Source organism: Symphodus melops, assembly GCF_947650265.1.
Source record: "Symphodus melops genome assembly, chromosome: 2".
Lineage (NCBI taxonomy): Eukaryota > Metazoa > Chordata > Actinopteri > Labriformes > Labridae > Symphodus > Symphodus melops.
Window position 1 is genome coordinate 1,997,022 of NC_136692.1, and position 22,117 is coordinate 2,019,138.

At 46.1% G+C, this 22,117-nt stretch overlaps 1 protein-coding gene across 1 annotated transcript in view; it reads right to left on the minus strand.

The window, feature by feature from the left end:
- Positions 1-19,593, minus strand: part of LOC306819940 (EVI5-like protein) — a 30,649-nt gene extending 11,056 nt beyond the window's left edge. The window contains exons 1-13 of the mRNA XM_079337566.1: positions 18,933-19,593; positions 6,737-7,109; positions 5,307-5,496; positions 4,102-4,326; positions 3,641-3,715; positions 2,973-3,098; positions 2,692-2,835; positions 2,496-2,585; positions 1,417-1,514; positions 1,251-1,311; positions 879-932; positions 456-488; positions 288-306 (exon numbers count right to left, since the gene is read on the minus strand). Of these exons, the coding sequence (XP_079193692.1) occupies positions 288-306; positions 456-488; positions 879-932; positions 1,251-1,311; positions 1,417-1,514; positions 2,496-2,585; positions 2,692-2,835; positions 2,973-3,098; positions 3,641-3,715; positions 4,102-4,326; positions 5,307-5,496; positions 6,737-6,978 (1,357 nt within the window). The 5' untranslated portion in view covers positions 6,979-7,109; positions 18,933-19,593. The remainder of the gene's footprint in view (positions 1-287; positions 307-455; positions 489-878; positions 933-1,250; positions 1,312-1,416; positions 1,515-2,495; positions 2,586-2,691; positions 2,836-2,972; positions 3,099-3,640; positions 3,716-4,101; positions 4,327-5,306; positions 5,497-6,736; positions 7,110-18,932) is intronic.
- Between the last annotated feature and the right edge of the window lie 2,524 nt (positions 19,594-22,117).

Below are 22,117 nucleotides of genomic sequence, written 5' to 3' on the forward strand. Positions count from 1 at the left end.
AGTTCCACTGCCGCTTCCATCGCTGCAACACCTGTTCACCTGATAACTGCTCTCATATCTGGCAAACCCAGGGGCGTCCAAAACGGCCTTCAAAGCCCCGCCTACTTCTCTGGTCCAATCAAATCCAGAGTATTCAGGAGCAGAATCTAAAGTTAGAAGGAGGACATACTGGCTGCTGCATCTAAATCTAAATCTTCCAAAGTTTTACAGGATGTTTCAGTTTATTTTATTAATCTTGATTAATAATAAGAGATCTGAACAGTTGTGAGGAAATGTTTGCATGCCACATGCAGGGGGCTGTACAACCTGAAATGAAGGAACATCATGGATAAAAAGGGGTTACAAGGCGACTTTGTGTCATGCACGTCTGGCTGGTTGGTGTTAGGAGGAAGAAGAGAAGCAGAGGAGGAAGAGGAGGAGGAAGGACAGAGGGAAAGTGGCGTGCAGTACTCTACCTGTATCAGTCTGTCTGCCAGAGCTGCACTCTCCTACAGCGCAGCGACGGAGAGGAGCGAGAGGATGGAAGAGAGAGAGAGAAGGACACCAGAGAAGAGAAACAGCAGGATTACAGGTTCTGAAGTCAAGAAGTGTTTTTTTTTTTTATAAAATGTGGAAAAGTGGAGCGATGTTTGTGAAGAAGAAAGAGGCCGCAGTGAGATCACTCAGAGACTTCACGAGTGTCCACAAGCAGAGAGCGGTACAGCAAGGAGAGAAAACAGAGAGTCAAGTGAGAGTATCTGAGAGAGCGTGTGAGAGAACAGCGAGACACACACAGATAGGATAGATTCAGGAGACGCCCTCCACCGACAGGAAGTGAGCTCACAACGTCTTGAGATCACATGACTCATTTTAACATCTAACCGGAGCTGATGGCTCACCTTCTCCAGCGTCTCGATCCTTTGCTTCAGCAGCCGGTTTTCTGTGCGTAGCCTCTGAGAGAGAGAGAGAGAGAGAGAGAGAGAGAGAGAGAGAGAGAGAGAGAGAGAGAGAGAGAGAGAGAGAGAGTTTGTATTTGCAAGTTTTTATTAACGGCCTTTGACACCTCCTGGCCACCGTACTTTGCAGTTGACACATGTTGACGTGTTTAGTTCAGATAATGTTTCACTAAAAGACGATGATGCACGTGTTTGGGATTGTTGAAAAAAAAAGTAAACATTAGCTCGTAGACGTTCAGACCTGACACGACCCATCGCACACGTTAACCACACCCACACACACACACACACACACACACACACACACACACACACCTTGATCTCAATTTGCTCCTCCATTTCTTTGTTCTTGATCGTGGTATATTCTTTCTCCAGTCTGTTTAAAGAAACACAAGATAAAGTTAATCGTGCTGAAACGCTTCTGTTCTGCGTGTTGATGCTGATTCGTTTTACAAACAGAGGTCATCATGAGAGCTCTTACTTCTTCATCCTCTTGGGGTTGTATTTCACCTGGTAGGCTCTGAGGATCAGCTTGTCAGGGCAGCTGTCAAACTGGTGGGGGATCACCTTCTGGAAATGCTGCAAGCAACAACACAAGATAAAAGCTCATCTATGCAGATCAAGTAAATCATCGAAATATTCACACATAAAAATATATGAACTGTTGAGGCACTTGGCGCTCTTGAATTGCACGTATAGAAAGACTCGGGTTTCAAACTAGCATCCTTTTAAGACCTCGAGTACCGTGCGTGCGTCCTCTTCTCAAATGGGTAACGTGTGTGTAGGACGAAGGTCGTTGTTGGCGCCTCAGAAATCACACATTAATTTATTTTATTTTGAAAAATCTTATTCAATTAGAGGAGGAATAAGTACAAACTGACATATCTCTACCCCCGTTTGTTTTTAATTAGTTTATAGATTATTATTATTATAGATTATTCCGATGTTGATATGTTTGATATTTTAACCACTCAGGGTTATAAAATAATAAAAATAAAACTATCTTTCCCTCCTCCATATATCCGTCAAAGATTGATTCTTTGTGAACTTTTTTCAACTGGAATACTATTTGCGCTCTGTTTCAGCTCCACCGCAGACACACACACACACACACACACACACACACACACACACACACACACACACACACACACACACACACACACACACACACACACACACACACACACACACACACACACACACAGAAGAGCTTCTTTACTGTTTTTTTAAATTCAATTTGCCTCTGAACTTATTTCTGTGTTTGTAGTATGAAGTCATCCACAGATAACAGCATGGACGTAGCATGTGAACCGTTAGCATGTATGCTAGTGGATATGCAAAACAACTCTGTGCGGAGGGAGGGGGGGAGCATAAAACAATCTTTCCTCATGTGAAATCGGCCAAAGAGAAACAGAGTCGTCCTGGTTTCTCCTTTAATGTGACAGATTGAATCTGATCCACGCTGCTAAATTAGGGATTATATAATTTGCCCAGCAGCTCTTCCTGTACGTGAAACACATTTCTGCAGGAAACGGCACCAAGTTGCTGCCTCCTTACCTGTGACATGCCCTCCATGTCCAGCTGAATGAGGTCAGTCTGGTTGTACTGCAGGATGGCCAGGCCCACACGGAAGATAATCTCTAAGCCCTGCAGACAGGTCAAAGGTATTATCATCATCTGTGCTCAGCTTGAAAACGCAGATTAGTTTGCAGAACACACACACAGAAACGACGGTCTCTCCAATGTCTCCTACCTCATACATGAAGATGTCAAAGATGCGAGTGGCGACTGGCAGAGGGAGGAAGGTGAGGAACAGAGTGAGGAACCAGGACGAGGCGTACATGGACGTGTGGAAACTCTGGGATCGGAAATGCACGTTCAGCTCTGGAAGTTGTTCCTAAGAAGACGAAGACGGGAGATCAATTTAAAGACAGAGGCAAACTGAAAAGACGTTAATGCATCATTTGCTGCCCCCTGGTGGACGACTTGAAACACGACAAGCCTCGTGTTCGCTGATGTGTGTTTCCTCTTTACCTGCAGCAGATACTCAAACTGGTAGATGCAGAGGCCCAGCTCGGCCATGCTGGGTTTGAACAGCTCCCTCAGGCGGTACTCCTGCATCAGGCGCACGAAAACACAGAACGCCTCCTCCTCAGGCATCTGGGAGGAGGCGACGGGGCGGTGAGTAAAGCTCCCTCATTCACACGTCTTTAAAACCAAACAATCTCTCCTAGCATTGAGGCTGCAAGTTAGCTCAGACATCGAACGGAAGTGATGACAGTATACTTCAGATGTTCTGAATCTTTAACCCCTTCACCTCTGTTGTCGCAAATTTGCATCAAACCGCTTCTGCTCCAAATGCAATATGGCGTCCGTATTCCTCCACTGCTGGTTGATGCACTTTCAATACAAACCTAGCAACCTTTAGCAAGCATTAGATTGAAACAACAACAGTGTGCTATTGTTATGTAATATCTATTTATTATTTCAACTGAATTTAGCATCAACTTGAAAGCAGAAACACGTGTGAAAAAAAATGTTTTAATACTTGGAAACAAATTCAGGTGTCAAAAGGTTAAAGGTCAACAGCCTGTTCTGAGCAGGGCTGGAATAGAGCGGTTTATAGACACATGGTGAAGAGGAGGAGGAGATCATGTGACCTTTAAGGTGAAATATCCTCATTAGAAATAATGAACGCTTACCTGCATGAGCAGCAGTCCCACGATGAAGGCGCTGCCTTGGCAGTAGCCCACCTCTCGATCCACCAGAGAGTACGCCTGCAAAACACACGACAAGATGACATCTGTAGTCCTCGGAGGTCGCTTCATTTCCTGCAGCCGGACACTTATGAGGGATCCATCACAGGACTGACGTGGGGACCGTCAACAAGCTTGTTTCCATGGTGAAGAACAACACTCTCAGAAAACCTTCTCAGCCTATTAAATCTGGATTTGAAGGTTTATTTTGGGGCTTTTTATGCGGATAGAGTCGGAGATGAGTTGTGGGAAAGGAGGTCGGATTCAAACCTGCAGCCTCCGTACATGTTTTTATAACTGTGCATTAAATACTGTAGTCAAGCAAATGAATGCAAACAAAGACAGGAACCCACGTGTCACCGTTTCACAGATTTACAAAGTTCAGAGTCGAGGTCCCGTGGCCTCACCTTCATCACGTTGAAGAGGACTTCCTGTCCCAGGCTGTCCTGGCCTTTGAAGAACTCGTGCTCGGGGTAGGTGCGGGCGATGTCCCTGCGGATGAGCTTCTCGCAGGGCGACGACATCTTCAGCAGCTCCGAGTACTGGTTCTTCACCGGCATGTCGGTGGCGTTGCCCAGCAGCTGCCAGACGATGGCGCGGAAATGATGAGGGATCCCTTTCCTGATCAACTCCTGCAGAAGATGAGGGGCCAAAGGGGGGCAGCACGTGTGTGAGTGTTGCTGTGCTGAAAGCTTTCAGGAGGAAATTACTTAACGAGGACAATTCTGTCCGTGCTCACAGCGCTTCCTGTCCTCACTGCGCTTCCTGTCCTCACTCACGTTTTACACTTTTCAAACAGCTCGTGTCAGATTTCTTGATTCGTCTGCGCTCCCGTTACGCAAAGAGTCTCATCCATCCTCGTCCTCCCCTGGGTCTTCTGTTTTTGTCACCGAGGACGCAGGGGGGGACGCGATGGGGAGAGAGACGTGTCGGCGCAGTGAGCAGAACAGATTCAGACGGGATTGGAGGCTTTCTGTGCAGAGGAGCGTCAGCCGGAATAAAGCCTCTGAAAACACTGAGCAACATGTTTCTGACACGCATATGCTCGCAGCCAGAGAGGGACGGACACGGTGACCTTGTGAAAAATCTGAGTGGCTGTAGCAGAGGCAGTGACTCAGCGATTTAAAGAGCCATGTTTTGTTTTGTTATGTAAAGAAAACAATGAAAATATATATATATGTAGGCTGTTTCTTTTATATTAAATCTAATAAATATTCAGAAGATGCTGAATAAAATGTATATTTGAGAGCTTTTTTTTGCACTCTTCACTTTGAGCATCAAACGGAGGACGAGGAGCGAGGAGGATTTGTGCACAGGACACAAAAATATGTGGGATATTGTATTTTTTTAAAAGAGCGTCGATGATAAGTGGTCAGAGCGGCCGCATTAAAAAAAAAAAAGCGTAGTGCTAAAAACAAAAGGAAGCTGCTGCTGCTGCTGCTAACGCTACGTTTCTGTCTCTTCAGACAGTCGGGAGCAAACAGGCTCATCGGAAGTCACCAACAACAAAATTCCCGGAGAAAAAGTTCCACTCATGATTTCTCACGTCAACGTCCAGTTGATTACAAAATCTATAATTAACGATAAAGCGGCTCTGTGTATATCATCGTACCTTCAGGAGTTTGTCCTTCTTGCGTCTCCACTCCTCCCACTCGTTGACGATACGGCCCCACAGGATCCAGGTGTCCTCCTCCAGGTGTGAGAGGTTCGACGAGGCCGAGGAGCTGGACACCAGGGAGGAGCCGCTGTTACGCCGAGAGCCGCTCATTGAACGCATCGACTTGGAATCGGCCTCCAGCAGCCTGCACGAAAGACACGGACGATGAAGAGAGCGCTCAGGCTACAGCTGGTTATTTCTGTCAGCATGTGGTGGACACTGTAGCTTCAGTGTTTAGCCAGCTCTGCATGTGGTGGACACTGTAGCTTCAGTGTTTAGCCAGCTCTGCATGTGGTGGACACTGTAGCTTCAGTGTTTAGCCAGCTCTGCATGTGGTGAACACTGTAGCTTCAATGTTTAGCCAGCTCTGCATGTGGTGGACACTGTAGCTTCAGTGTTTAGCCAGCTCTGCATGTGGTGGGACACTGTAGCTTCAGTGTTTAGCCAGCTCTGCATGTGGTGGACACTGTAGCTTCAGTGTTTAGCCAGCTCTGCATGTGGTGGACACTGTAGCTTCAGTGTTTAGCCAGCTCTGCATGGGTCTGTAAAGCTTTCTGCGTTCTAACCTCTCTCCATGTTTCATCTCCAACATTGATCCTAGTTTGAGCAGCTTTCTGCTGCTGGAGCTTATTAGAAACATGCAGAGGCTTTTTAGCTCAGTATTTCCTAAAGCGTGACTCTTCTCCTTTAAAGGGGGACACGTTATGATTAACGGGACGCTCTTCACCCCCGAGGCTGCTCGGCTCAGTCCCACTCTGACTCCTGAATGTCTTCAGTCTTTTAAATCACTTGACTCGCACACGCTGACCCCTCTGCTGAGACATGTGACGCTCAAAGAGTCTGCACGGAAAACATCCTCCGTTCATGGACTTTTACATACACATTATCTGCTTTTGTTTCTCCACTTATCTTATATTTTAAAAGTACAGAGTCAACACAGTGTCCACTTCTGTAATGAGCCTCCCGTATAATTATTTCTGCACGCTGCTGGTTTCGTTGCAGAAGCAGGACATGCAGATATGATCTATTGTCATTTTATAAACACGTCTCTTTGCATGGAAGGTGGAAGGTTGGGGGTTTGAATTCATTTGGGAATCAAGTGTCTGTTGCGGCCCCATGCAAGAACTAGCATTAGCTTCATTTTGCAGCACTTTTGGTAAAGACTGATATTTGATGTCTTTGTTGAGACGGCTCAGGTGTTGGTGAGCGCTTTCAGAAACATGTGCAGAGTGTTAAAGGCCTGCTGGGTCTCGTTCTTTGAACGGACAAAAGGAGACGATTAGCAAACTCTATTAGCGGCCATGTTTAACTATAATTACAGCTAATTTCCATCTGTAATGATACGAAACATTGTGGCTCATCACCATGGCAACAGCTGATCTCACCTGTTCTGCTCCTCCAGTTTGGCCAGCAGCTCCAGTTCATCAGGACTCAGGTTCTCCGAGTCTGCCGGGGAGGCCGCCGGTGCCGACAGCGCCGTGTCGTGGGACGAGGAGTCCGGGCTGAGCACGGGGCTGCCCGTCGATAAGGGGTCCGGGTCCAGTCCCGAAGGGGAGGCGGGGCACTCTAGCTGAGGGGGAGGCCCAGTGGAGCCCTCTCTCTCCGGGCTGCCGCTGGGGATGGACATGGCGGCGGTGGAGAGTGGCGGGTGCAGCAGTACGGGGGGAGTCAGAGGCGGTCCCAGTCTCCCTCCTCAGCGAGCCTGGCTGACGCCTGAGGGGCCTCGTGATTGGCCGACGTAATCAGAGCTCTTCAAACCTGTAAGGAAGCGCAGGAAGAGGCCGATGAAGATGATTCATGAAGTCAAGACAGATGAGTCTAAATCTGAATATAATTGATTCCCTCGGTCACATTCACACCTGCACTCAGAGAGAGTCAGCTAAACTGAGGGATCTGATGGGATCGGCTCCACCCCCCCCCCCCCCCCCCCCCGCCCCAGCGGGAAGAAGTGGCGTCGATAATGGAACGGATGGATGTGCTGAGTAAAATGATGACAAACCTATTTTTGTGGTCCTGATGTTTGGTGAATTAAAAAAAGATTCAACACGGCTAAAACACAAGGTTGTAGTTTAACCATGACTCAGCATGATTTTTAACCTTCTGCAAAAATCAAAGTCAAAGTCTTACTTTGCGTTTGTGTGAATCTGTAACTACTTGACGTCGACCACACGAGATCTCCTGTAAAGAGTGAAAGTGTGATTTTGAATATTTGATTGAAACATCCTGATAGCAGGAGGACTACGTCGTCGTCGTTGTTGTTGTCTCCGATAAACATCAAAGGAACGACGGAGGGAAGAAATCCTCCCCGGTGCACGAACATCCTCGCCACATTCAGCCGTGCACATCTTTGAAAAAATCCCTCTCGCTGTGAAGGAGCGGCGCAGAGTCACCGCGATGACATCATCATGCTGAGTCATCAGAGAAGAGCTCGGTCAGACTCACACGACACTGAGAGGAACAACTTCATCACCATGATGTAGAGACACGAGAGAGACGACTGATTTCACACCGTGGATTTCCCCCTTCAGACGGTGTGTGTGTGTGTGTGTGTGTGTGGGGGGGGGGGGGGGGGGGGGGGATTCAGAGATTAGGTGTCTCAGGTCTTGTTCGTGAGTGAGGGTAGGATGCACGGTGAGACAGACTGGCGGACTGTACCAAACCATGGTCCTTCTTCGTTCGGACCCTCTCCTGAGGTCACGAGTTACGGGTCGTGACTGAACCAACTCGGTCTTGGTTGACTTACTGCGCTTGCTGTCATGACGACCCGACCTCTGACAAGAGGAAGAAGATGGATGGATGGATGGATGGATGATTTTGTGGGGTGACGCCAAGAGCAATTATTTTATTTTTTTTAGAAATTCAATCTGGAAAAATCTGACAAAATGTGAGTTTTTGGGCTGGAAACAGAAGTCGTGCCATCGTGGAAGGACAAGTGCTCCAGTCATGCCAAAAACCCAAAACAGCATCGCCACTTCTCACAGTTAATCACCAGACGGATAAAACAAACAGAATGTGACTCGATTGAACGTCTCAAATTAAAACTGAGAAACTGAGTCCATGTTTTTGGAATCTGACTCAGAAAGGCAGCGACAGAACGAGAGGAAGAGAAAACACACGAGGGGGAAGATCCGTTAAAGCTCAACCACACATGCAGGGAGCAACACTATTCTGTCTTTAGGGTCAGGCCTGGTTTATTTCAGAGAAGCACCATCCAATCACATCCTGCAGGTGAAACAACAGCAGGTGATAAACTGGCCGATCAGTCTGCAGTCACTTTACAAGGAGCGTTATGAAGTGTGAAAGAGGAGACCCTCAGACCCTCTTTCTCCACAGCTTACTAATAGTTCTTTCACACATTCAGAAGAGTCTTGTGGAGCTGCCAGTAATTATCTCCACGGCGTCTTCAGGAGAGGCATTTGTGTGTTGAGTGTGATATTGAACCTGTCGGTTCGTCTTCGCCCTGCTGTTTGCTTCCCCTCGCCGTGTATTCATCCTCACAAACCCGTGCTTGTTTACAGCCACACGAGGCAGAGAGGGATTTCACAGAGTCATTCATCAACAGACAGTCCAATCCCACGTGACTTCAGAGGACACAAACATGGAGGACAGGAAGTCATGGAGTCTGTGTGAAGATCCACGTGACAGTGTGAGAACGCTGAACGGAGGCCAGGTCACAAACCATAACACAGACTAAAGCAAACACACACACACACACACACACACACACACACACACACACACACACACAATCTATGAGAAGACTGAAGAATTGATTTATGTTTGTAATCGACCGTGAAGGGAGAGAAACAGTCTGTGCAACTATTATTGATGCTCGTGATGCAGATTCTCAACATGAGGAAAGAAGGAGACGAGAGAGGAGACATATGAGAGGACACGAGAGAGGAGAGGACACAAGAGAAGCAAGGACACGAGAGAGGAGAGGAAACAAGAGAGGACAGAAGAGAGACCAGGAGAGAGGAGAGGATACGAAAGAGGAGAGGACACGAGAGGAGGAGAGAGGAGAGGACACGAGAGAGGAGAGGACACGAGAGGAGGAGAGGACACAAGAGGAGGAGAGAGGAGAGGATACGAAAGAGGTAAGGACACAAGAGGAGGAGAGAGGAGAGGACACGAGAGAGGAGAGGACACGAGAGGAGGAGAGGACACAAGAGGAGGAGAGAGGAGAGGATACGAAAGAGGTAAGGACACAAGAGGAGGAGAGGACACGAGAGAGGAGAGGACACGAGAGGAGGAGAGGACACAAGAGGAGGAGAGAGGAGAGGACACGAGAGAGGAGAGGACACGAGAGGAGGAGAGGACACAAGAGGAGGAGAGAGGAGAGGATACGAAAGAGGTAAGGACACAAGAGGAGGAGAGGACACGAGAGAGGAGAGGACACGAGAGAGGAGAGGACACGAGAGGAGGAGAGGACACAAGAGGAGGAGAGAGGAGAGGACACGAGAGAGGAGAGGACACGAGAGGAGGAGAGGACACAAGAGGAGGAGAGAGGAGAGGATACGAAAGAGGTAAGGACACAAGAGGAGGAGAGGACACGAGAGAGGAGAGGACAAGAGAGAGGAGAGGACACGAGAGGAGGAGAGGACACAAGAGGAGGAGAGAGGAGAGGACACGAGAGGAGGAGAGGACACAAGAGGAGGAGAGAGGAGAGGACACGAGGACACGAGAGAGGAGAGGACACGAGAGGAGGAGAGGACACGAGAGAGGTAAGGAAACGAGAGAGGAGAGGACAGGAGGACATGAGAGGACAGGAGCACAGTAAGAGTCTGAACAGGGAGACACTCCACAGAGAAAAGACAAGGACGACATTCATGCCTAAAAATCAGGCCGATCAAAAGAGCCATTAAGGAGCCAACGAGAGCGAGAGGATGAATCTGATCCGACGTGTTCCACCAACACGTGAAGAAGCATCTGCTCGAGTGCAGCGAGCGCCGCGTCACTGAAGCAGCTGCCTCGTCAGTCACACGTTCACCTCGCTGCCAGCAGGGAGACGTAACAGTGACATCACTTCCTGTATGTCCCAACAAGACGCTCGAAAGGGACGCTCTCGAACCCCTGAATGAGTGAGCAGAAAATAAATCCTCATCGCACTGCAACCACATTTTCACTGACTGAAAAGATACGAGCAGAGTGCAAACTTCTGTTGTTGTTTACCTGCCGTGTGTGTGAGTGAAGCGGACGACAGCAACAGCAGAGTGCCAAGTTCTGTTTGTGAAAATGACTTCTGACTCCCTCCCCTCATTGTCAAATTCTTCTTACAACTCCTTTTCAGACATGTTGAAATGTTTCAATATTTTGTTTATTTATGGCAACAGAAACAATGTTATTTTTTTATTATTATTTTGTTTATTTTTTCACGTTTGAAATAAAGAAAAAAAAAGTTCACCCCATGTGCAACTCACACCTCGTCGACCGTCCACACAAACATTGCACCTCACCACTCTGCAGATCGAAGAGTTTACATGCATGCCACGCTCCAAGGAAGCCCCCCCCCAGTGGCCAATGACGGTATCGCAGCTCCATGTGACGCCATTAGGCCCAGTAAGACTTTTTTCGCTTACATTGGGGAAAAAGACATAATTCTTTTTGAGGTACATCAAATGTCAGCTGAGCTGTGCAATAAAATACTAAAAGTTATTTTTATACAGAGTGAAAGTGCATCAGAGTCACCGGACTGCAACGCCAAGTGCTCATGCTCAGTGGACCCAGAGCCGGAGAAGATCTGGGTACTTACAGGAGGATATTAGGATATCCATTTTTTTTTTTACTTCCTGCACCACTGAGCAGCTTTCATTGGGCCTCTAATACTGAATCCAGTCTATAACACATCCATGGCACATGGTCACACCACCAACTACTCACAGACACGTCTGGCTCATGTGACCTCGCCTGCCGCATGCCACCAAAGCCTGGCACTAGATAGGTGGATGGACTTTCAGCCCATGAACTCAAATCTTGACTACTACAGGAAATCCCAAGTGAAAGTGGATCAGTTTAAGAAGCCACTGAATTTCATAACGAGAGCATCATGAAATAAAAGCAATCCAGCATGTTCGACGTGATGACTGGTGGAAGCACGCTCGCTGTGCACCAGCAGTCGGTAAAGGACAGGACGAAAGAAGCCTCGTCCAAAGAGGCTTTTCAGCTGTGTCACTGTGGTCCAAGCACACTGCAAAAGGTGTGAGTCATGCAGGACTATAACAGAGTGGTGCTTCAGTGTGTGTTTTGGCCCCCCTCACACACACTCACACACACTTAATGGAAGGCCGCTGTGAAGGTCTCTCGGATTTCCTGAGATTGGCTGATGCTCTGTGTGTGACGGCAGCCTCGCTCTAATGTCAACGTGCTGTCGAGACGGAGCGCAGCGGGCTGACGGATCGAGGCCACTTCAGGTGCTTTCATTTGAAGTCGCCTTTTCGAGCGTGTTTAGAGTGTGCGAGTGTGCGGCCTGCTGTGATACCGTACGGGAGCACGTCTTCATGTGTTCATGTTAATATTCCTTGAAGGAAGAACGAGCGACATTTTACTCATAAATATCTCATGACTTCAGTCTCTCCTGTGTAAATGAGTCCTGACTGTCTCCAGTGAGGGAGAAGCTGGAGTCCTGCTGGCTGTGTTGTTGTTGTCAGAGCTGTGTTTACATGGCTCCTCCCCTCGTGTATAAAAGCTGTTTGAGTCAAGAAGAAGAAGAAGAACATACTTACTGATTATCTGTCTATCGTAAGTGTCTTTATCACAGTCTCAACACGAAATGTGACGCTTCGAGCTAGCTAAAGAGCGCTAACATTAGCATGCTAACAAAACAATGCAGGACCCGGGTGATTGCAGCTCGAGCAGAGGACATGTTTTGGTTGGAGGTGTGTCGCTGAAGGAGAGCGGATTCTTGTTTCGGCGTCGTGTTGGTACTCAACGGCGACATCTACTGGATCAAAAAAGTCGCACATTCTTCCTTTTGATCTTGACCTCAGATTGTGTGTTTATTTTCCAACTATCATGTGAGAGAACTAAATAGATCATTTTGGTTTACTGACGTTTAGCTTCTGTGAAAAACGACGGTAAAGTCTACGCCTGAACGCATCTTTGCTAAGCTCTCACTGTGTACAGAAACAGACAGCCCTATTGTTTCATCCTGCGCACAGACACACACACACACACACACACACACACACACACACTCTTGTTATTCAACATGAACCCTGTCCCTTTGCCCCCTCCATGTTTTCTATGTTCTGCTCTTGCTTTGCATGCAGACCTGAACGCAGGATGTTGTGAAGGAGTCTTTCACAGTCTCCATCTGGGCTCGTTGGCATCGAGCTGGCCTGCGGGGCAAATTAAAATCAGGAGGCAACAAAAACAGATACCCTCTTTGATCTCGCGACAACACCCACCGACAACCAATCAATCATCACCTTTTAGTGTTTGCAAGCGTAACAGACGTACAGGAACATTAAATGCTATCACAGAGAAGCAGAGGATTTTTCCCCCCAGAGGCGCAACCCGAACTGTAACCTAATTTATGAAATAAAAACAGAGAAATCAGCTCGTTGTTGGAGGCATACAGACCACCATATTGTGCACACCCTCCCTCTCTCTCTCTCTCTCTCTCTCTCCCTCTCTCTGCGTGTGTCTCGCCCTCAGGCGCCCAAGCCCTCACATTAAAGGCGACCTCTTCATTAATCCGTAGCTGCTAACCTCGCTGTTGGTCCCCGCTCATGCTTTTTTATGCTTGCTGACATGTGGAACTGTCCATTTAAACACGCTATTCATCCACAGGAGGACTTGTGACGGCAGATTAGTTCCTCAAAGTGTCCTATTGTAAAAGGCGGATGGGGATTTTATAAATAATGCTCATAAAAGCTTTCTCTCCATCAGTGATTGTGAACGACTGGATTAGCTCACAGATATACAGAATTAGCCCTCACTTCACATATTGACCAGTTAAACTGCACACTCTACTTATCGTACAAGGCCAATGATGTGGAAAGCAGTTACCGATCAATCAGTGTTCAATGAAAGGCCGGCTTTAAAATGTCCTAACAGCATCGGCCTGAAAGAAACAAAGGAGTCGAGGCTAACTGGAGGATCAGAAATACTTTGCCTGAGTGCGTTCATGTTTTAGCATCGTTTTTTTACAGGAGGTCTTTTACAGTAATTGTTTATGATCCTCTGTGATCATGAAGGAAACCTGCTGTGTTGATTTGTTCACCATTGCTGCCCGAGCTGTTCTGCATTGAATCAGACTGTACGCTGATGATACTGAGCTTTATTTTCATGACTCTGTGAGTGCTGGGAATAGTTACCTATAGACTGGTATAGTGATGACGTGTTTTTGAAGGTCAACCCGAAAGACATGGCGCTGGTGGTTCCTACGAAAATTCGCCTCTGGGATTTTTGTATTTTGGATGATTGCAGAAAATAATCTGTGTGTCAAACACACGTTTCTGATGTGTAGCTGTTTAGTTCAGCGGGATAATCTTTACAGATGAACATCATTTATATGAAGTTTGAAGAGTTAATGCAGCCAAGAGAAGTAAAAAGCTAACGTTATGCTACAAGCTAGCTACACCGCGGTCGGTTTATTATGACATCACGACCGTCATGCTTCATCGATCTAATCAGCTGTTTTAACAAGCTAGCTAAACGTTAGGTTAATAAGTTGTTTATAAACCTAATATTTACAACATGACTAGAGGCTGTAAAGAGGATTAGTGAGAGTTCCAGGCGTGATGACGTTTAATGTCTCCATGACAACCACTGTAGTTTCAGTTAGCCACTTGTTAGCAACCGCTGTTTTAAATTAGCTAACGTAGTTTATCTCGTCGAACAAAACAACATCTCTTCAGCTCGTGTTAACCACAGACCTTATTTCAGGCGTCAAACTACAAACACATTCACTTTGTCTTTTAGAGGTTAGAACCCATGGAGCTAACATGCTAACTCACTTCCTGGTTTTAGGACTCATTCCTGTGCCAGTCTGTAAACCCTTCAGCATTACCAATCCTGTAACGACTGCCTGTTCTCCAAACAGCACTGCATTCAGATAAAATTGGTAACCCTCTCATGTTTTATTTCTGTGATTTGTCTCAGTGTGAAAATCAAGCCTGAATGAGGAGGAGACACATGTAAGCCACTGGAAAGGCTGCTGCGTGTAATGACGGTTTCCCAGATTTGGTTCCGTAAATCCACTGACCACGTTCCCTTTATACCCTTTACTAATGCTTTCCTGCTCTAAATTTAGTTAGTATCCCTCCTCCAGATGATTCGACTCCCCGGAGTCACTGTCAGAGAGGAAACTGACAACAAATAGCCTTCCCCATAATTACCCACAAGCCATCTTGCTCAAGTCTGCTCCTGAACGTTTGTGAATTTGTACTAAAAAAAAAAATTGTAAGTAAAAAATGCATAATCCTAAAGACTGCCATGCACATCCGCTAATCACGTGCTAATCTTAAAACGGGATTACACCAGCGTGTCATGGAGGATGACCTCTGCAGACTGGGTGCTATCACAGTCACACAGCTGCTGCTCATGATGTGATACTAAAGCGAAACACTGATCAGTAGCTGCCCTAAAAACACATTTATATCATCATTTCTCAGCACTACCGTCACAAACACTGATCAGGAGCTGCTATTTAATTAGCCGCTGTGATTACAGACATCGGTTATGTTCCTTGAAAATGGCCGGCGGAGGAAGGAAGAGTTAATCTGTACACCACAAACATCCTGAAAACAAGATCATTTAGATGTTTTTTTGCGGGCTTGTTTTTCTTGTGACTCTTCGAGCTTCCTGAGAAAATGACAAATGAAAGTGACTGTTTGAGATTGTCAGATGATCAGGCCACGTGTTCGCAGAGACACAATAAACACACGAGACGCGTAACAAGCGTGAAGGGAGGTCAGGGCCAAAGTGAGAGCTCTGTCAGCACCACTCATTGTTTACTCCAAAGCTCAGGTGCATTGATTACCCAGGATGCATCACGTCTCTGCTCCATCGTTGCCAAGAAAGAACGATGTCTCACTCAGTAACTCTGCTGGGATGTTAATCATAGTCTCACAGATTCAGCCTGCAGTCAATCATTCCCTCACGCTCATTTTAAACAATAACTCCTCTTCGCTGAAGAAACGCTGAGTAAGCAGAAACAGCACCTTTGTATCTGACAGCCACCAGAAATCATCACCAAAGTCATGTGACATGTTAGAGAAGCGATGTTCAGTTCAATACAACATTTTCATAATGAAACTTTTTAAAGGCAAAAACAGGTGAAATTAAGACAATTAACTTTTATTTGTACAGGGATCATGTACTATGTTAAACATAAATGTTGCCATTTGATGTGTTGCACCAGAGTTAGCATCGAGCTAGTTTACATCTGCAGTCCCTCAGCAGGGCACAAATAAAACACACACACACACACACACACACACACACACAGATTTAAATGTATGAATCAAGATCAGAATACTTCATTACACTGACGCATGACGGAGGATCACAGACTGGTTCATAAAGGGTTAATATCTTAGAAATAAAGAACAGAACCTTCCCATGTTGTGCCTGAAAAGTAATTAAAAATTAATCTGAAAATCAGTTTTAACATGGCCAGGGAACCATAACGCACAGGCCGACATGCAGGAGTGTTAAAGTGTCAAATCTGCAGTCTGCAAGAGCAACAGAGCAAAGAGAGCAGCTGATAGTGATCCTGAACCACAGCCGCCAGATCATCAAGCTGCTCCCCGTTTCCAATATGTCAGCGTCAGGAGACGAGGTGCGGCGCCCGAAACAGGCCAGCAACACCGACACGCGCCCGTTAGCTTAAAGATCACCTGAGGTTTGATTTAAGTCTGCTTCTAATCCCAAACAGGCTGCAGACAAGACGCAAACAGTCCGATCCCGACGACACCCGGGGTGGAAGAACAGAGATATGAACATAGATTATGCAGCGGATATCTGACTGAAGGGAGACGACTCTGAACCCGTCTCTCCTTTATTTGCTGCGTTTGGGAGGCCTCGTGTGTTATGAGCTGTGTGAGATGAGAAACTCGATCCGTGAGCTCCTTGTTACGAGGAGGACACGCCGCTCCTGTTTGTCGTCTCTGTCTTACAACCTGACACAACAGCAGGCAACGCGGTAATGAACCTGGACAGCAAAGTGTACGGCTGCAAGATGATATTCCTCCCTACACACACACACACACACACACACACACACACACAGAGTCTCATGGACAAATCCAAGTGTTTGCACAGCTAACAGACTGTTCATCCTGATGACACTGTCCAGATTCTATTAGCCTTCCCCCTCCGTCACACAGATGAGTAATGTGGCTGCAGCAGCACTGAGTGCACAGGAGCAGGTTAGCTGGGATAAGCTGCTGTGTTCTCACGTGTCACAGATGCAGCATGCACTCTTATAAGTGTGTGTGTGTGTGTGTGTGTGTGTGTGTGTGTGTGTGTGAGGGATCAGATACTGAAGTTTCGAAGCCGTGGCACTCAAAAACAAGGTCACCAGGATGTGAGAATCAGATACCTGTTTCCTGAAATGTGTGAGAAGTCACAGTGAGTGGATTTCACAGATAAGCCTGACGGTAATCTCGCTTGGTCTCGTATGAGGATTCGATAAACCCAGAACTCAGTCACGGCTCTCTAAACCTTAATTACAATCAGCCGAGTCTTGAATAGTTCCTCGTCTCCTAAAAAGTGAAACGTGCCTGAGGGAGAGTTTCCACTCAGTGACGAGTCAGCAGAATCCTGATGCTCCAGTACCATTTGTTGCTTCCAGATACACAATGAGCTGAAACCATAAACATAAACATGCTAATATGTGTGGAGCTCTGATTATCAGCTACAGTCGATGTCAAACAGAGCACGTTGTTTTAAGACAAAGACATTTGTAGTTCAGGGTTCAACCCTTCGAACACACCGACCAATGATATCAGAGCGTCACACACAAAAGCAAACCGGTCCGACCCGTCTTTTCAAAGGGTTCAACTTCCTGCTGCTGACGTCAGGACACCACTCTGCTTTGTTGGGGGACATTTCCCATAAATCAAAGCAAATATTAAAACACACAAAGCTACCTCAAACACGCCAAACGATCATTAGCGGTACACACACACATGAGAGGCCAGTGAAGGAATCCTATGACCTTAAAATAGTGGTCATTGTGTTCTTAATTTCAAGGTTCAAGGTTCAAGGTTCAAGGTTCTTTATTTGTCAATTCCAAAATATGTCAGACATACAGTGAAATCGAAATTACGTTTCCCCCCTCCCCACGGTGCCATGTAGATAAGAAAGGTAAATAAAATAAAACAAGGTAAAAAAGATAAATAATATTTACATTAATAAACCTAAATGTGCAAAAAGTACTAAGTTAAATAAAATGGAATATAAAACAAGATTATAAGAAAAGTGAAACATACATTTTTGTTGTTTTACATTTTGCTGGTTTTGTGTTTGCTTGCTCATGCTGCCTTCACATGCTCCTCAGAGATATCGTACTTTCCAGTTCTGTGTAGTGAGAGAATGTTTGTTCGTCTCACCGCGAGTTGTTTATCGATGAGTATCGCGATTTGAGTCAGCAGCTCGCTTCAGTTTGTGCACCTTCAACACAGCACACACTACAGGTTATAATGTTTACAAGGCGCGTGCCTTTGTGCACAATGTGACGTGATACCAAACACTCTTTAATTGAATGCATATTTTTTTTCATTAAAATACAGAACAAAGTAATCCTACACTCTACAATTAGTATTTCATCACGCAGGCCGAATATGTAGAAGAAAACTGAGGGCACTTTTCTGTTTTGATTTTCTGTATTGTTCATATCGTAGTGTCATCTTTGTGCAGCCCTAGAAGGCGTTCAGTGGTGATGCTGATGAAGGACAGAGCAACAAACATCTGGATGAGGACAGTCCACTCCGCAGGGAGACAGCTGCTCGTTAAAGACGACAGGTTCTCCTTCACATCTTTGTCCTGTGCTTCTGTACTTGTAAAAACACACAACCCCTTGTAATCCTATTGACAGGGTTTCTTGGGACCTGACTGACAGCTCATTATCCCGGCCTGCTGCTGCTGCCGCTGCCGCTACTTGAGGATGACAACTGAACAACAGGCCTGCATGCTCTGACTGCGGTCGACTCATGACTTGGCTGCTGGATCCACATCTGTGGCCAAAATGACACATCATCCTCCTTTTCTTTGCGGCAAACAAATGTCCCGGTGTGGCTGCTTCACGGTTGCATAAGGACATTTAGGAGAAACACAAACAGACGAGGACATACACGGTACAGACAGACACAGCATGCGATGCTTTTTTTTTTTTTTTTTTTTTATAAATATGGTTTCCAGGCTCATGAATGGGGCCGTGTCTCTGCTGGCATGCTGCAGGCTACATGGGAATTTGACGGAGCAGAAGACGAGGCTTCAGTAATGTTAGTGCTGAGCTTCCACCAGGGCCCGTGTTGCTATATGTTGCTCCTGGGCCCTTCAAGACGCTCCGAGAGATAACGTGATATTCCTTAAACACAAATAAATAGAAAGGCCTGAAATATAAAAACCTACCTGGACTCGTTTTCCATAATCAGCGCGGCGCCTCTGTCGTCGCTCCCACACCGAGTCCGCTGGAAGAAACTGAGCTCAGCTAATTAAAATCTTTAATAGACCACCGAGGACAAACACAGCGAGCCCGTCCAACGCAGAGCCATCCTCCTGTCACCGTTCAAACCGGGAGGCAGCGCCGCACCGCGCCGCGCCGCGTCAGCTCCAGCCTCTGCACGCGCAAGAAAAAAAAAAAAAGAAGCTCGTGTGCGCTGAATTAAAGGACTAAAATCTTCCTGTAGGTATCCTTCAAAACAACCATGACAGCCCGTGCGGAGAGGTGTGCAATTCAAGGGGGGGGACTCAGTTTAACACGGCTGCCTCGACCACAGCGAGCGGATCTCACGGAATGGCTGGCGTTCGGTGGATTCTGGAGCGCACGAGGAGGGGCGGACCAATCACGTGTCAGAACGAGATATGACTGACACGTTACAAGACCAATCAGCTTCTGATGCTGCGGTGTTCCCTTAGAAGGACCAGGAAGCGAGCCAATCGGTGTAAAGCTTTATTCTGCGGGGGAGGCGGGTCCCGCAGGTGTCTCAAAGCGGTGCCGGCTTCAGTGGATTTATCCGAACATGGAAACTAAATGATTCATTAAGAGATTAAAATCTTCATTGTGGTGGTTTTCACTGAAGCAACCAACGGGATGCACACAGGAAAAGACGGTTCATTGTCTCCAGTGTCCATGAATGTTTAATTAAAAGAGAATAATAATAACAACCTTTTCTTTATTAATGGACTGATACATCTGAAAAGTAGTAGTAGTAAGAGGTTCATTCTTTCAGAAAATATGGGAATACAACACTACAAATAACAATAATAATAATAATAATTAATAAGTGAAAGTGCCTTCATAACAAACTTTACTTTTATACCTTCAGACAAAAAAAAACATTAGAGGAGCAGAAAAAGAATCATAATAATATTTATTGTCAGATACAGTTACACATTTATAGAATTTGATTTAGTACAAAACTACGGAGCCCCTGAAGCTCCAAAAAGCACAACCCCACCTCCCCCCTCAATCTTATGTGCAGGAGAACAAATAAAGTGCTGTGTTGGAGCTGTGTGGTTGTGCAGGTATGAGCATGAGGTGTCATTAGCTTGAGGTGACACGGGTTCGAATCCGACCTGTGGCTCGTTTCCTGCACGTCATTCCCCACTCTCTCGTGCTTTCTGATTTCTGACTTTATACACTGTCCTGTCTCTACAAAGGAGGCACAAAAAGCACGGGGGTAATCAACACAGGTGAGACTAATGACACGTAGTGAGGGCAATCAGAGCCATCAGACAGGAGGAACACACACACACACACACACACACACACACACACACACACACACAGGCCAGAACAGAATCACAAGAACTACAACAAGAATCAAGAAACACACTGAAGACACACTAAATCAGTGGTGTCCAAACTTGTTTTCTTGCGGGCCAAAATTGTCGCGTTAGAATCGCTCACGGGCCACAGGGTTTTTTTTTTGTTGTTTTTTTTAATATTGGAAGGAACTTTTTGTATTTTGACCTCTTCAAAAAATAATGTAAATACACAATAACTAATTGCAGTGGGAAACTGTTGTGTTCTAATTTTTTGTAAAGAATAGTCAGGCTTTTATAGGTCTCCCTCGCTAACAAGAAAAAGAAAAAAAGAATGAAATATGCCATCTGATGAGGCCTGGGGCCAAAATCTTCTGATTCTTCGATTTGAAGTCAAGGGCCACAAAAAATCCACTCAAGGGCCACAAATGGCCCCCGGGCCGCACTTTGGACACCCCTGCACTAAAGCATGAAATGACAAAAACAAAGTGGAAAGACTGAAGACTGAACGAAGAAGAAATCTAAACTCCAAAATACTAAACTAAATCATGACACATGCTGGTTAAACAGAATAAATGGAAGCCGGCGTGCTCACTGTGTGTCGGGTACAAGGTGCACTGTATCGCTGAGCATCGCTCTTTTTCTGACCTTTTCACCTCAACCTCTCCGGCACCAGTGAGCCTGTGACCCCTCCTCTAATGAACACAGGTAAACTGGCCCACTGTTGTTTTTCTGTAAAATGTTCGTTCTGGTGATAACACATAAAGCAGCGTCTGGAGCTTTAGAGACGGGATCCCCTCACTGCAGGACCAGAAAGGTTTCATGATGAAAACAATACACAGAAGCAAAGCTACTGTACTGTAATATGTGAGTTAAGGATCTGGTAGAATTTGATTGGATCATCAGGATTGTATTATTTATGAGAAAGTCTCATTTAACAGGAGTTTCATTGAAGATGCGTTGACCTTTTGTATCCAGCGTTGGTGTGGGAGCATTTTCTGTACAAACTAAAAACAAACAAGGTCGTGAAACGAGGCAGCAAGATAACTGGAAAGCAAATGTGCAGCATTCCTTACATGGCAGCGTTGTGCACGCTGAGTTTAGCCATCACAGCGGACCCTCTGCACCTCCTTCTGTTCGGACTATGAGCTCTCGACTTCAGGACGCAGGTACAGAAGGACCAGGGTCAGGACCAGGGTCAGGACCAGGGTCAGGACCAGGGTCAGGACCAGGGTCAGGACCAGAAGAGGCGTCACATCCTTTGAACCATGCAGCATTCAGCGGCTCAATAAGCTCTGATCACACAGTCTGAACTCGGCACTCTGCTCATTTAGTCATGTGGTGTTTTTATCTGTTTTTATGTGCCGTCCTGTACAACAAAGTGTTTGTTTATAGGCCTAATGTGTTTTTATGCTCTCGGTGGAAGGCAAACTCTCAGAGAGGCAATAAAAGTTCCATTCATTCATGATAAGATCATGATGATTGTTTTTGTTGCCAGAATAAGAGGGCCTTTGGGACAGTTTTCAGGCTCCACACATGAGGCACAATAAAGTCTAACACAGTCTGTAAATGTCGAATATCATCAAGCCATCTTTTTATTTTATGGCCATCAAGTGGACAAACTGGAAACTGCTGCTGCTGGAAGGATGACATATATGGCATCTTATTAGGAAGAAACTATAAGAACAATAAAATAATGAATCACGTAAATATACATGATACACGTGACTCTCTTCTCCTGCTGTGAATGAAATATATTTCGCAGCACGTGAAATATTTAGACAGTTGACCTTCAGGGCCACCGTACTGCCCGGCAACTGATGCCTTCA